At 35.1% G+C, this 12,733-nt stretch overlaps 1 protein-coding gene across 2 annotated transcripts in view; it reads left to right on the forward strand.

The window, feature by feature from the left end:
* LOC113175707 (diacylglycerol kinase eta) overlaps positions 1-12,733 on the forward strand; it is a 184,159-nt gene that overhangs the window by 146,213 nt on the left and 25,213 nt on the right. For both annotated transcript variants that reach the window (XM_077795200.1, XM_077795201.1), the window contains exons 19-24: positions 1,116-1,233; positions 2,385-2,495; positions 2,619-2,715; positions 10,560-10,667; positions 12,098-12,211; positions 12,466-12,600. In XM_077795200.1, the coding sequence (XP_077651326.1) occupies positions 1,116-1,233; positions 2,385-2,495; positions 2,619-2,715; positions 10,560-10,667; positions 12,098-12,211; positions 12,466-12,600 (683 nt within the window). The remainder of the gene's footprint in view (positions 1-1,115; positions 1,234-2,384; positions 2,496-2,618; positions 2,716-10,559; positions 10,668-12,097; positions 12,212-12,465; positions 12,601-12,733) is intronic.

Genomic DNA, 12,733 nt, shown 5'->3' on the forward strand with positions numbered 1-12,733 from the left:
CCTGGCTTTGGCATAGAAGTCATATTTTCATTCTCTCCAGGAACACAGGGATGGCCCTGCTGAGCTGGAGCTCTAATGTTATCTTGAGACGTTTTAGAGAATATTACGCCTGCCTGTGGGGTGTGAGAACTTCTCTAGATTGTTCTTTACTCTCACCAGATTTGTTGTTTTTTTATCTCCATGTTTAGACATAAAAGGAAAATGATATAGTAAAGCATCACATAGAATATTCAAGACTATGAAAATTAAAACTCATCCTGATAATTTGATACTCTGGAAAAAATTACTAATTAAAATAATGAATAATGATATCCTCTAAGAAGAGCTCACTGTTGAGGGAGGGAAGGCTTGCCAAAGAAAGGACTTGTTTTTCTAATTTCCTAGCGTTTCTTGTTTTTGTTCACCCTTCTGTCCTTTCTTGTTTGTTCTCTTGGCCCGTATTACTTTGTCTTCTCTGCAGACTTTGGTGTTTCCAACCTTATATTAGGTTGAGTAGAGCATAAAATTCATTAGCTTTGAATGCCAAGAGTTAGTGAAAAGAATGTTGAAATCAATTGGGGCTTTTGCATATTCAGAGGTAAGATAGGTGCTTTATTTTTTTATGTTCAATACTATATTCTTCTAAAATTCATAAATACCTGCATTTAGTATTTTCCTACTTATTCTTGACAGTAACACTATTTACTTTAATACACCTCCTAACATTTTAAGTTATTATTATCTACACTTTTGAGAGTATAAAGGTGGTAACTCCAAGATATATTGGGCAATTCAGGCTTTATTGTAAATTCCTCATAGACTTATTACATTATTTGCTATAATAAAGAGGTAATATGTATTTATTTGTTGAAGTCATAGAATTGCTAGGATGGTAAGAGAAAATGTCATGAAGAGACTTTTGTTAATATCCTCATCTCCTCAATTTATGACTATAAAGTTTTTGGAAGCACCAAAAACTTTATAGTCATAAATTTCATAGTTCTTAGTTTGGGTTAATAAGATGAATAGGCACTGAAAATCATACTCTAGGAGCAAGATGTTTGTGATTAGGCATGAATTGACTGGTTGTTTCTTTTTTTCCTTAACATGTGATGCTTTATGTATTTTCTGTTCAGGTTTAAGAGCAGGACTAGCTGCTTCAATTGCTGGGAGTTCCATTATCAACAAAATGTTACTAGCAAATATCGATCCTTTTGGTGCAACGCCATTTATTGACCCAGATCTAGATTCAGTGTAAGAAAATGTTTTTGCAATTATTTTTCTTTTGGCTTTTCTTATTTCTTCATAATGTGAATTATAGCATATATGTATCGTGATGTATGGCTCCATATACTAAAAGAGTGATCAGAGAATTTGGAAAGGCACATTAAGCCTTTGGAAATTCAGTGGTGTCTCTGGTCTGTCCAGAGGCAGTCACTTTCCCACCTGTTCTCTTTGAGAGCACATTCTGGGAGAGGAAGCACAGGTCTGCTCACTTCTCTCTGGAGGCTTTCACTTACAGGTGCCTTTACACCTGTATTTCTGCTGTTCCCTTCCTCTTCTTTCTTCTCAGTCTTCGCCAAATCTGCCATCTTTTCATACCCAGCTTCTAGATTTTCTAATTTTGGGAGCTTTGATCACATACTGACCTCTTCCCTTCTCAAAATTTCTATATTTTTAGCAACTCAAGTTATAATTTTGGGGGGCTGGGGTTGTGGCTCAGTGGTAGCACATTCATCTGGCATGTGTGAGGCACTGGGGCACATGTTTAATCCTCAGCACTACATATAAATAAATAAATAAACAAACAAACAAATAAATGCATTGTGTCCATTTACAACTAAAAAAATATTTTTTAACAAAAGATATATTTTTTCTTTCCATTTGGCCTTTGTTATATCACACTCCATAATGACATTCCTCAAAGTACCATATTTTGAACTTCCAACAGTACTTAGAAAAATGGATTGACTCTAGTAGTTTTTTATGCAAATATTTTCCCATTGTTAAGAGTCAAAGGGGGAGAAGACTTTCTAATGGTTGAAAAAGAGGAGTAAGGCCACCTAACTACCAGGCCCTTCCCATAACCGTCTTCATCTGTCTGGTAGCAAGAGACTTATAGAGAAAATAGAAGGACTAAGACTTTGTTAAATTTAATAGAAAACAATCCATTACTCTGTCTTTGCCTTGCCCTTTATATCACATGTACCAAAAATTGTACACATGTACTATGGCTATGCACATGGCATATATATATATATATATAGGAAGTAATTCCTACCGAGCTTTACAATCTCCTGTAAGGAGTAGAAGCTTAACTGATTTTAAGTGCTGTTTTGTGAACAAATTTAATTGTTATAATGAACCTGAAATTAACCTTTATGTACTTTTCCTTATTCTCGAAGAGATGGATATTCAGAAAAATGTGTCATGAACAATTACTTTGGGATTGGATTGGATGCAAAAATTTCATTAGAATTTAATAACAAGAGAGAGGAGCACCCTGAAAAATACAGGTAATTTTGAAAATAATGTTATCACCTGAAGGTGGTTTTTACTTTAATTTTATTCATTTCTTTTGCTTGCTCTGCCTTCATGGAGTAAAATTTCCTGAAATGTCCACGGATATTTATTTTTAGGAGCCGAACTAAAAACTTGATGTGGTATGGAGTCCTTGGGACCCGGGAATTATTACAGAGATCATACAAGAATTTAGAACAAAGAGTTCAACTTGAGGTAAGTTCATGTTGAAGTAAAGACATTTCACATTATCTTATTTAGAAAACTATTTTCATCTGTAGGGCTAATATGACCTAAATTCCCCTTGATTAGTGATTAAATGTTCAGGAGGAAAAAAAGATCAAGGGAGTGACTTTTTGCTAATGTAGGTATAAACACTGGACATGAACCCACACTTCACCATTGTTGTCAGTAGCTCCTGAAAGTGGAGACGCAGTGCCCAGGAAAATGTGGAGTCATGGGAGTACATTTATAGGATAGGGTTTTTAGTGGACTTTCTCATTTCAGTTTCCCAGTTCTGACTCAGTTCTGTAATACCCAGAGTTTCACAAATCCCTTAAAATAACTTTTATACTAAGTACAGTCTTTTAATTTAAAATATGTATTTATTTTTGTTCCAATTATTTCTAATAGCAAGTCAGTAAAAGAAAAAGATTTCGAGCATTTAGGTTTTTTTCATTATTTTTTACTGATTTAAATAGGAAATTAAAAGATTTTAAGTCTTCTTTGATCACAGAAAAAAATTAAAAAGGTTGGGGACATGGCTCAGCAAAGTCAATTAAACTGTGAATTTCATTTTCTTCTACCCTTGGTTCAGTCTCACTGTTTATGATGACAGGTGTGTCTTTTGTATCTTGTATCCTTTTATAACCAGATATTTTTTAAATATATCATTTAGTTGAGAGCAATTGAGCCAGTCACCTCTTTAGTTCACATTCTGGTTATGATAACACTTAAAATAACAATGCTTGGTTTGATTTACTGATCAGAATATTTCAGACCTAAGATTTATATACTTTCCTGTATGTATGATATACTTTTAAAAGCATTGGATTTTGCGGGGGAGGAGAGGTTGTTTTTGTTGTTGTTGTTGTTGGGATATGGACTAAAGAGGTGCCTGGCTCAGTTGTTATCAACTGAATGTTATAGTGAAGATAAAGACTTCCACTCTAAAAGTATAACTATGCAATTAGCTGGTTCCATTATCAGTGCCTGTTAAATTAAGGTAGAGATTACCAAATGAAAAGGCACACTCATACATTGCTGGTAGGACTGCAAATTGGTGCAGCCAATATGGAAATCAGTATGGAGATTCCTTGGAAAACTGGGTATGGAATCACCATTGACCCAATTATCCCACTCCTTGGTTTATACTCAAAGGACATAAAAACAGCATACTACAGGGATACAGCCATATCAATGTTTATAGCAGCACAATTCACAATAGCTAACCTGTGGAACCAACCTAGATGCCCTTCAGTGGATTAATGGATAAAAATAATGTGGTATATATACATAATGGAATATTATTCAGCATTAAAATAATAAAATCATGGCATTTGCAGGTAAATGAATGAAGCTAGAGAATATAATGCTAAGTGAAATTAGCCAACCCCCAAAAACCAAATGCTGAATAATTTCTCTGATTTAAGGGTGCTAATTCATAATATGCTGTGTGTTGGGGGGTGAGGATTAAATGAACTCTACATAGGGCAAAAGGGAAAGGGGGAGGGAGGTGATGGGGAGAAATAGGAGTAGGAAAGATGGAAGAATGCGATGGTCATCATTACCCTAAGTACATGTAAGAAGACACAAAGGATGTGATTCTACTGTGTACAACCAGAGATATGAAAAATTGTGCTCTCTATGTATAATATGAATTGTTATATATTTGGCTGTCATATATAACAAATCAAAATTTTTTAAAAAGATGCAAAAATCAGGAAGGATCACATTTTGTAAATGCTATTTTTCACAGCCTCATCACCAGATCAACTTAGGTGTCCTCCTGTGTCTGGTGTATTATAATCCTTCCTTTTCTAATTGTGTCTCGTCTCTAGTTGTTCACACTCCATAAGAACAGGTAGGGAGTTGTGTTTATCTTTGTTTTCTCCAGCACTTAGCACAGCACCTAGCCCTCTCTTGAGGTGTAAATGAACAGGTAAATGATGATTTAGTGTAATTTGGTAAGATGGGGTTATTAAACTCATTATAAGAGTTGAAACTGTAATTCAAAAATGATACAATACCCCTAATCTACCAAGCATCATAGCTTAAGTTTGCCTACCTCAAATGTTACATTAACCTACAGTTGGACAAAATCACATATCACAAAGCCTGCTTTATATAAAGTGTTGATTATCTGATGTAATGTATTCAATACTATACTGAAGGGAGAAAACAGAATGATTTGGTATACTTTTACAAGCTGTTCTGTGATCAAGCCCTATGATTGACCATCTTTAAAGTTTAAGGAATTATCTGGAATCAGAATGTCTGGTGGGTCTTATTTCCTGCAAGAAACTTGGCTCTACAAACATAGATTTGCCACTTCAACTTGATGCCCATGTTATTAACAGGATATCTTACTCTTATACAGCTGCTTTTGAACTCCATTTAAAAAGGTTCTGAAGCAGTAGACCCTTTGACATTCTGGTAAAACTCTGGACCCCTTGTACAAATGTTTTTGAAATGCATTGTATAAAATACATAGAAACCAATAATATTAAAATAAATTAATAAAAAAAAAAATTTGGAGGGAGGAGTACTGGGGATTGAACTCAGGGGCGCTCCACCACTGAGTCACATCCCAGCCCTATTTTGTATTTTATTTAGAGATAGAGTCTCACTGAGTTGCTTAGCACCTCGCCATTTGTGAGGCTGGCTTTGAACTCTTGATCCTCCTGTCTCAGCCTCCTGAGCCACTGGGATTACAGGCATGCACCACCATGCCAGGCCAATATTTTTAAATTGTTTAAAAGTAATGTATGTTTCATTGCCACAACAAGTGAAAATCTAGTGGCATGTCTAATAAATACCATAATTTTAAAGAAATGATGAACATAAATGATATCTGAAACATTTGTAATATACAAAAAAAAAACTGTATTTCTATTGACAGTGAAATTACAGGTATTGCTAATGCCTGTTTGTTGTCTGCATTTATAACTGAGGACAATGCTAAATTCCAGAGGTTAGTGAACATAAAAGTTTTATTTTTATCATCAAGTTTAACAGTCCCCCTGAAACTATTCATGGACCCTGGGTTTCTGTACCTCAAGTTAAGATCCTTGATATAGAATTGTATGTTAAATGATACATGAAGAAACAAATTAGTAAAACAAGACATATAAAAACAGAAAAATTAAAAGTAGAGAATTCGCTGGGCCCAGTGGTACATGCCTGTAATCCCAACAGCTCAGGAGGCTGAGACAGGAGGATCACAAGTTCAAAACCAGCCTACAAATGGTGAGGCACTGAGCAACTCAGTCCCTGTCTCTAAATAAAATACAAAATAGGGCTGGGGATGTAGCTCAGTGATCAAATGCCCCTGAGTTCAATCCTCAGTACCCCCCCAAAAAAAAAAAGTAGAGAATTCTTTGCCATTTAAAGTAAATGAAGGAACACCTTCTGTGCCCAAGAATAACAGACCATGGAAGGCCTGTTGTCTACAAATTAATTTCCCTGATATGATGGTTCACTTGAGATAAAGGTGAAGAGATAGCCCCATCTTTGGAAGCTCTTTCCAGAGAAATCTCTGCATCAGTGTCAGTCCAGAATATTGTGGTATGAAAGAAGACTGATTTCAGGGCTGGGATTGTGGCTCAGCAGCAGAGCGCTCGCCTAGCACACTAGGGACCTGGGTTCGATCCTCAGCACCACGTAAAAATAAAGCATTGCGTTGTGTCCATCTACACCAAAAAATAAATATTTTTAAAAAATAAAAAAGAAAGAAGACTGATTTTAAGTCTCAACTTTGAATTTGTATGGAAGAAAGACTTTGGTTTCTCTGTCTACACAACAAATGAAATAATGCTTCTGTGCAAATTCAGTGAGCTAAGGTACAAGAAATAACAGTGTGAACTGAAAAGAATTCTAGATGTATAAATTTTGTTTCCCAAGCCATCAGTTTTGGTTCTGATATATACCCAACTTTCAGAATCATTGACTGAGATTTATAATCTTTTGGGAATGCCAAAAATATAAGATAAAATCACAGTAACACATCTTGCTACTCTTATGATAGAGAAGTCCTTGATACTCCTATCTCAGCCTCCCAAGCTATTGGGATTACAGCTATAAATAGGAAAATCTCATTAAATTTTTAAACATTTTGATTAAGAATGGTTGACTTTTTGCCTATAATATACCTAACTTACATGTGTCAAGGAGCTTTTCCTATTTATTAACTGAAATAATGATTGCATACTGTTTTGAATCCTTTAAATACTAAGATAAAATGAAGAAAAACAAGTCATTTTTAAAAAACAAGATCCATCTGTAAGCTATAATGAAATAGGTATTGGAGAACAAATATTTGTTTAATGCATATTTTTGGTTACTTAAACTATTTCTATAATCTGTTTATACTTTGTAAAACCTAAATAAATTTTGATTTATTAGATAGAAATAGTAATTTCTATCTTTGTTTAGTTTACTTCAATAATAATTAGTCATAACTACTGGTTAAATTATTTTATACTAGTTGAATTTTACTGAATTCTGTCTATACCATCACATTTAATTGTTAGAACTTTATGAGTTAGGGCCAAGCCTGCAATCCCTGTGACTTGGGAGGCTGAGGCAGGAGGATAGAAGTTCAAAGCCAGCCCCAGCAACTTAGCAAGGCCCTGTCTCAAAATAAAAAACAATTTTAAAAGGGACTGGGGATGTGGCTCAATGTTTAAGTGCCCTGGGTTTAATCCTGGTACTTTACATAGTAGGTATTGTTATTCATTTCAGAGGAGGAACTTGCCTAAGATCAAACAGCTGATAACTGAAGGAGCCATCACTTCAAATTCACTGCTTTGTTACCATAAAACAATATGTAATCATGACTAAAGAAGGAAATTCACTGACTTCTGACTATGTGTTCTAGGTGCTTTCCTATACCTCATTTCATTGGTCACACTAAGTGTTAGCAGTTGAGCAAAATGAAGCTTTGAAAGTTTAAGGGACTTACTCAAAATACTCAGTGAGAGAATTCAAACCAAGCCCACGATCTTTCCACTATCCCACATTGCTTGGTCAGAGTAACAGAACAGGACAGATATATTTATAGACAAACACACACACACACACACACACACATATACACATCTGTCCTATTCTATACATATACACATACATATATATAAATAATATATATACACACACATATGTATCTTTCCTATTCTATACATATACACACATGCATACACACATATGCAGATACACACACACACACACACACACACACACACGGAGACAGGTATGTATGTGCATGTGCATATCTGGAGTCTCATGGCATTTTGCAACATCATGAACCACAAATGGAATGTGGGATGAATGGGACAATTATAAAAGGATATAATACTCCCGAAGTTCTTCCTGAATATAAGAAAGTTTTCGGTCATGTGATCCTAATTTGTCAAATCTGTGCTGCTTGTGTTTTTTCTATGAGACTCCATGACACAGATATTAAGTACTTCACTTGTGTTTTGCTTAATATATAATGTATTACATTTGGCAGTATACATGGCACTTCCTTCTGAAAATGTTCATCTTATTCCATTCATGCTTGCAAATAAAGTGCATCCATTAAACAGTTTTAAAATTACTTCTTTTATATTTACAGAGACAGCATTTTTTCCGTTTCCTTTAACTTAGTCGTATGAATGAAAACAGCTCTTTCTAAAGCACACAGATACCAGTTTAATGTATTGAATTTAGAAAAAGTTCATTATTCTACTAAGTAATTAATATTCATTTAACAAGTATATATTCAGTACTAGCTATATGCCAGGCATGGCCCTGAGTGCTGGGTTACAATGTAGACCTGTAAATATTGAATACTCAGCCTGTCTACTGGTTAACACCGTATCTTCGGGAAAGGAAAAGAAATTGTAAAAATCTCATGTAGAGGTAAATAAAACATATAAGGTCTCAATTATACCAGTGGTTGAAAATGGATTCAAACTAGATTCTCATTTATTCTAAATGTTAAAGACAATTTTGATTGGGCATTAAAATGCCATTTTTAATATGAGACTTATTTAATGGAGGTATAGAATCTATTTTAAATATGACATTTTTAAGTGCTTCTCTTTTTAAATAATGCTTAAGCTGGCATTGTGGCACAGGCCTATAATCTTAGCAACTAAGGAGACTGAAGCAGGAAGGTGGCAAGTTTGGAGACAATCTGGGAAAATAAGTGAGACTCTGTCTCAAAATAAAATGGACTGTGGGTGTACCTTGGTGGTAGAATGCCCCTGGGTTCAACTGCCAGAACTGAGCACGTGCAGACATACATACACACACACACACACACACACACACACACACACTCACTCACTCTCTCTCTCTCTCTCTCTCTCTCTCTCTCCCTCCCTCCTTCCCTCCCTCCCTCTCTCTCCCTCCCTCTCCCTCCCTCCCTCTCTCTCCCTCCCTCTCCCTCCCTCCCCCTCTCTCCCTCCCTCTCTCCCTCTCCCTCCCTCCCTCTCTCTCCCTCCCTCCCTCGCTCTCCCTCTCAATTTGTCTCATACACACACACACACACACACACCATTTTTTTTAAGAGAGATTCGACACAACATCTTTATTTTACTTTTATGTGGTGCTGAGGATCGAACCCAGCGCCCTGTGCATGCCAGGAGAACGTGCTACCACTTGAGCCACATCCCCAGCCCAACCATTTTGAAGTCTTAAAAGATTAAAAAAAAAAAAAAAAAAAAAAAGGTTTAAATCTTTCCATTAAATTAAATGTTCACTTAGTTTCATTAGGTGGCTCTCTTTAAATACTATTAATTTTTTTTTAGTTGTAAATGGACACAATACTTTTATTTATTTATTTTTGGTACCGAGCATCAAACCCAGTGCCTCACATGTGCTAGATAGGTGCTCTACCACTGAGCTATAACCCAGCCCAAATACTGATTAAATTATTGTGATCATAAAATTTATGTAATATAATTATACTCATTTTCTTGAGTAATTTTAAATATTTTTACTTTATATATAAAAATTATACATGTAATGGGGTACCATGTTATAGTTTGGTACATGTACATATTGCATAATGTTCAAATCAGGGTAAGCACATGGATCTCCTCAATCATGTATCATTTCTTTGTAGCGAAAACATTCAGTCCCTTTACTGATTATTTACTTCTTAATAGCTGGGCTCTAAGACTTAATAGAGTAAAGCAAACAACATTAATTTAATAAATAGCATTTGTGAAAAGGTAACAATTCTATTTCTACTCAGTAAAACTTATTCACATATATAATTACTTCACCAATGTTATTACTTTTGTCATTGTTGTTTTCATCTAAGTGGTACTTTTCATTTTCATGAGTGAGTAATGACAAGGCAAGGAGTGTCAGGTGCTTTCCAACAAGCATGTTTTTTGTTTGGCTTTGATTCTGACTCCTTGAAAAACTCAGCTTTAGAGTTTAGCCAGTAACCAGTTCCTTTTAGAGAGGTGTTACCAATGTGGGCTGGACCAGAACCTGCCCTTAAAGAGCTGCTTTCAAAAGGATGCCTAAACTCATAAAGCAAGTGAGAATCTCTCAAGTGGTCGAAAAGGATTCAAGAAAGTTACTGCCTGATTTGAGGGGAAAGAAGAGGGAAAGCATTTCTTTCTAAGTGCAGTTTTCTGCACTTAGAAAGCTTTTATTTATGCTTTCAATTTTTTTCAATTAAGAAGAAATAAGATAAATGCCTTTGTAATGTGTAGGAATGTACTTACAAGAGAACAAACATAACCAATACATTTTTCTCCCTCACTTTGGTGTTTTACTATCCTCCAAACTAGTGGTGTTGCTCTTGAAGTCTAACCTCTAGGCTTTGTACTTTGCAGTGCGATGGGCAGTATATTCCTCTCCCCAGTTTGCAAGGCATAGCAGTGTTAAACATCCCTAGCTATGCAGGAGGCACTAACTTCTGGGGTGGAACCAAAGAGGATGATGTAAGTAGCAAAATAGAAATAGAGTCTGTTACCTCAACAATGATTCAATTCATGTAATATCTTTTAAAGATGTACTTTTAATATTAATTTAATGTCAGAATGTTTTATACGGGGAAGGTATGGGGGTAGAATAGATTTGTTCAAGGTTTTATTTAGATAGTTTTTCATGGGTTTACTCTAAAATTCCTTATTCTGGGATGTAGGTTACAATTTGGGGGGGGGTAAATACAAAGTCATCTACGTGAGTAAAGTAAATTTAGGATATAAAGAAGGGAAGATCTTGCTTCTTAATTTTATACTGGTATTAGTTTTCTACTGCTGCTATAACAAATTAACACCAATTTAGTAAAAACACAGGTTTACCATCTTACATTTCTATATGGTATAAGTCTGACAAAGTCTCCCTGGGCTAATAAAATCAAGATGTCAGAGGGCTGTGTGACTTTGGAAGCAGTAAGAGAGAATCTGTTTCCTGTCCTTTCAGCTTTTAGAGGCTGCTCTTGTTCCTCCCACAGGTTGGATTTTCATTGCTTCACTCTAGTCACCTTTTCTGCCTTCCTCTTCCACTTTTTAGTGAGCCTTGTGATTACTTTGGGTCTACCCAGAGCATCAGGATAATTTTCCCATTTCAAGGTCCACAATTTAATTACATCACCAAAATTACTTTTGCCAAGTAATTAATCATCAGTTAGAAAGTTTGTTTCCTGATATTTTCAATGAAAGTTTTCAATTTGGATACTACTTTATGTTGTTTTTTTTTTTAAGAATAATAATTATTTATGACAAAGAAAAAGAGGGGGCAAAAGAGGGAACGTCATACAGTCTACATTTTTAAGTAATTAATTTTGTGAAAAAGGCATCTAACATAAAGAAAAAGAAAGTTTACGTGAATTTTACCACCTGAGGTTTCTGTTTCCATAGTTCAATGCCCTAAAAAGTTGTTGTATTAAGATATGAGGCACACGTGCATGCTGCTTATAATACCTTGAAAGATCTCCCTTAGAATAACCAAGTGAACTGTATCATAATTTGCATGTTCATTAGCTTTAACCTGATGAAACTGTTTCACCTTTTGGGTTTCTTAGATTTCTAAAAATTATAGACATTAGCTTAGCAAAACATCTGAATTATATATGGCAGATGTTTGCTGCATTTATACCAAGATGAATCATTTAAAAATGCATTAGTCCAAACAGTGCTTTATGTAAATGAGTCTTCTATCCCTATGCAAAATCCTTTTTAAAAATTACATTTATTTTAAGCCATCTTCAGTGATTTTTTTCTCTTGGATTATCATTTTCTAATGTTTATTTGCTTTTTGCTCACTATTTTTATGTTTCTAAATATAGACAGATAGCAGGGTTTACATTATTTGATGTACCGCTTTACCAAAATGTTCAGTGAAAATGAAACATAGTTTTTCCTTTCAGATATTTACTGCACCATCATTTGATGACAAGATCTTGGAAGTCGTTGCAATATTTGACAGCATGCAAATGGCAGTTTCAAGGGTCATTAAGCTGCAGCATCATCGAATAGCCCAGGTTTGTTTCTCTGACTATGCTTCTTGGGCCATGGAGGGCTGGGGGCTGCTATTCCAAATGACAGGTGTCCTGAATATGCTTCTATATGATATTGACTTTGCTGTCAGGTCAGTTCTTACTGTGTCATCATAAGTGGTTTAGCATAGAATTCCATTCCCACAGAATGGCCTAAATATCAAGCCTGAACACATGCAGAGATTGATGGTCAATTTCTCAGGATGACTTATACTCTAAAACAATGTGTTTTATTTCAGTGCCGCACAGTAAAAATCACCATATTTGGTGATGAGGGAGTCCCAGTGCAGGTGGATGGTGAAGCATGGGTCCAGCCTCCAGGGATTATCAAAATTGTGCACAAAAACAGAGCTCAGATGCTAACAAGGGACAGAGTATGTAACCAAAAAAAATTTATTCTGGAATTTTATCAAATTGTTTTTTTTAAATTCTAAATTGTCATGAAAAATAGGAAATGGGAAAGATTTAAATTCTCTTAAATCTGACATTTAAATATGAACAAATATT

This window comes from Urocitellus parryii, chromosome 2 (genome assembly GCF_045843805.1).
Source record: "Urocitellus parryii isolate mUroPar1 chromosome 2, mUroPar1.hap1, whole genome shotgun sequence".
Taxonomy (NCBI): domain Eukaryota; kingdom Metazoa; phylum Chordata; class Mammalia; order Rodentia; family Sciuridae; genus Urocitellus; species Urocitellus parryii.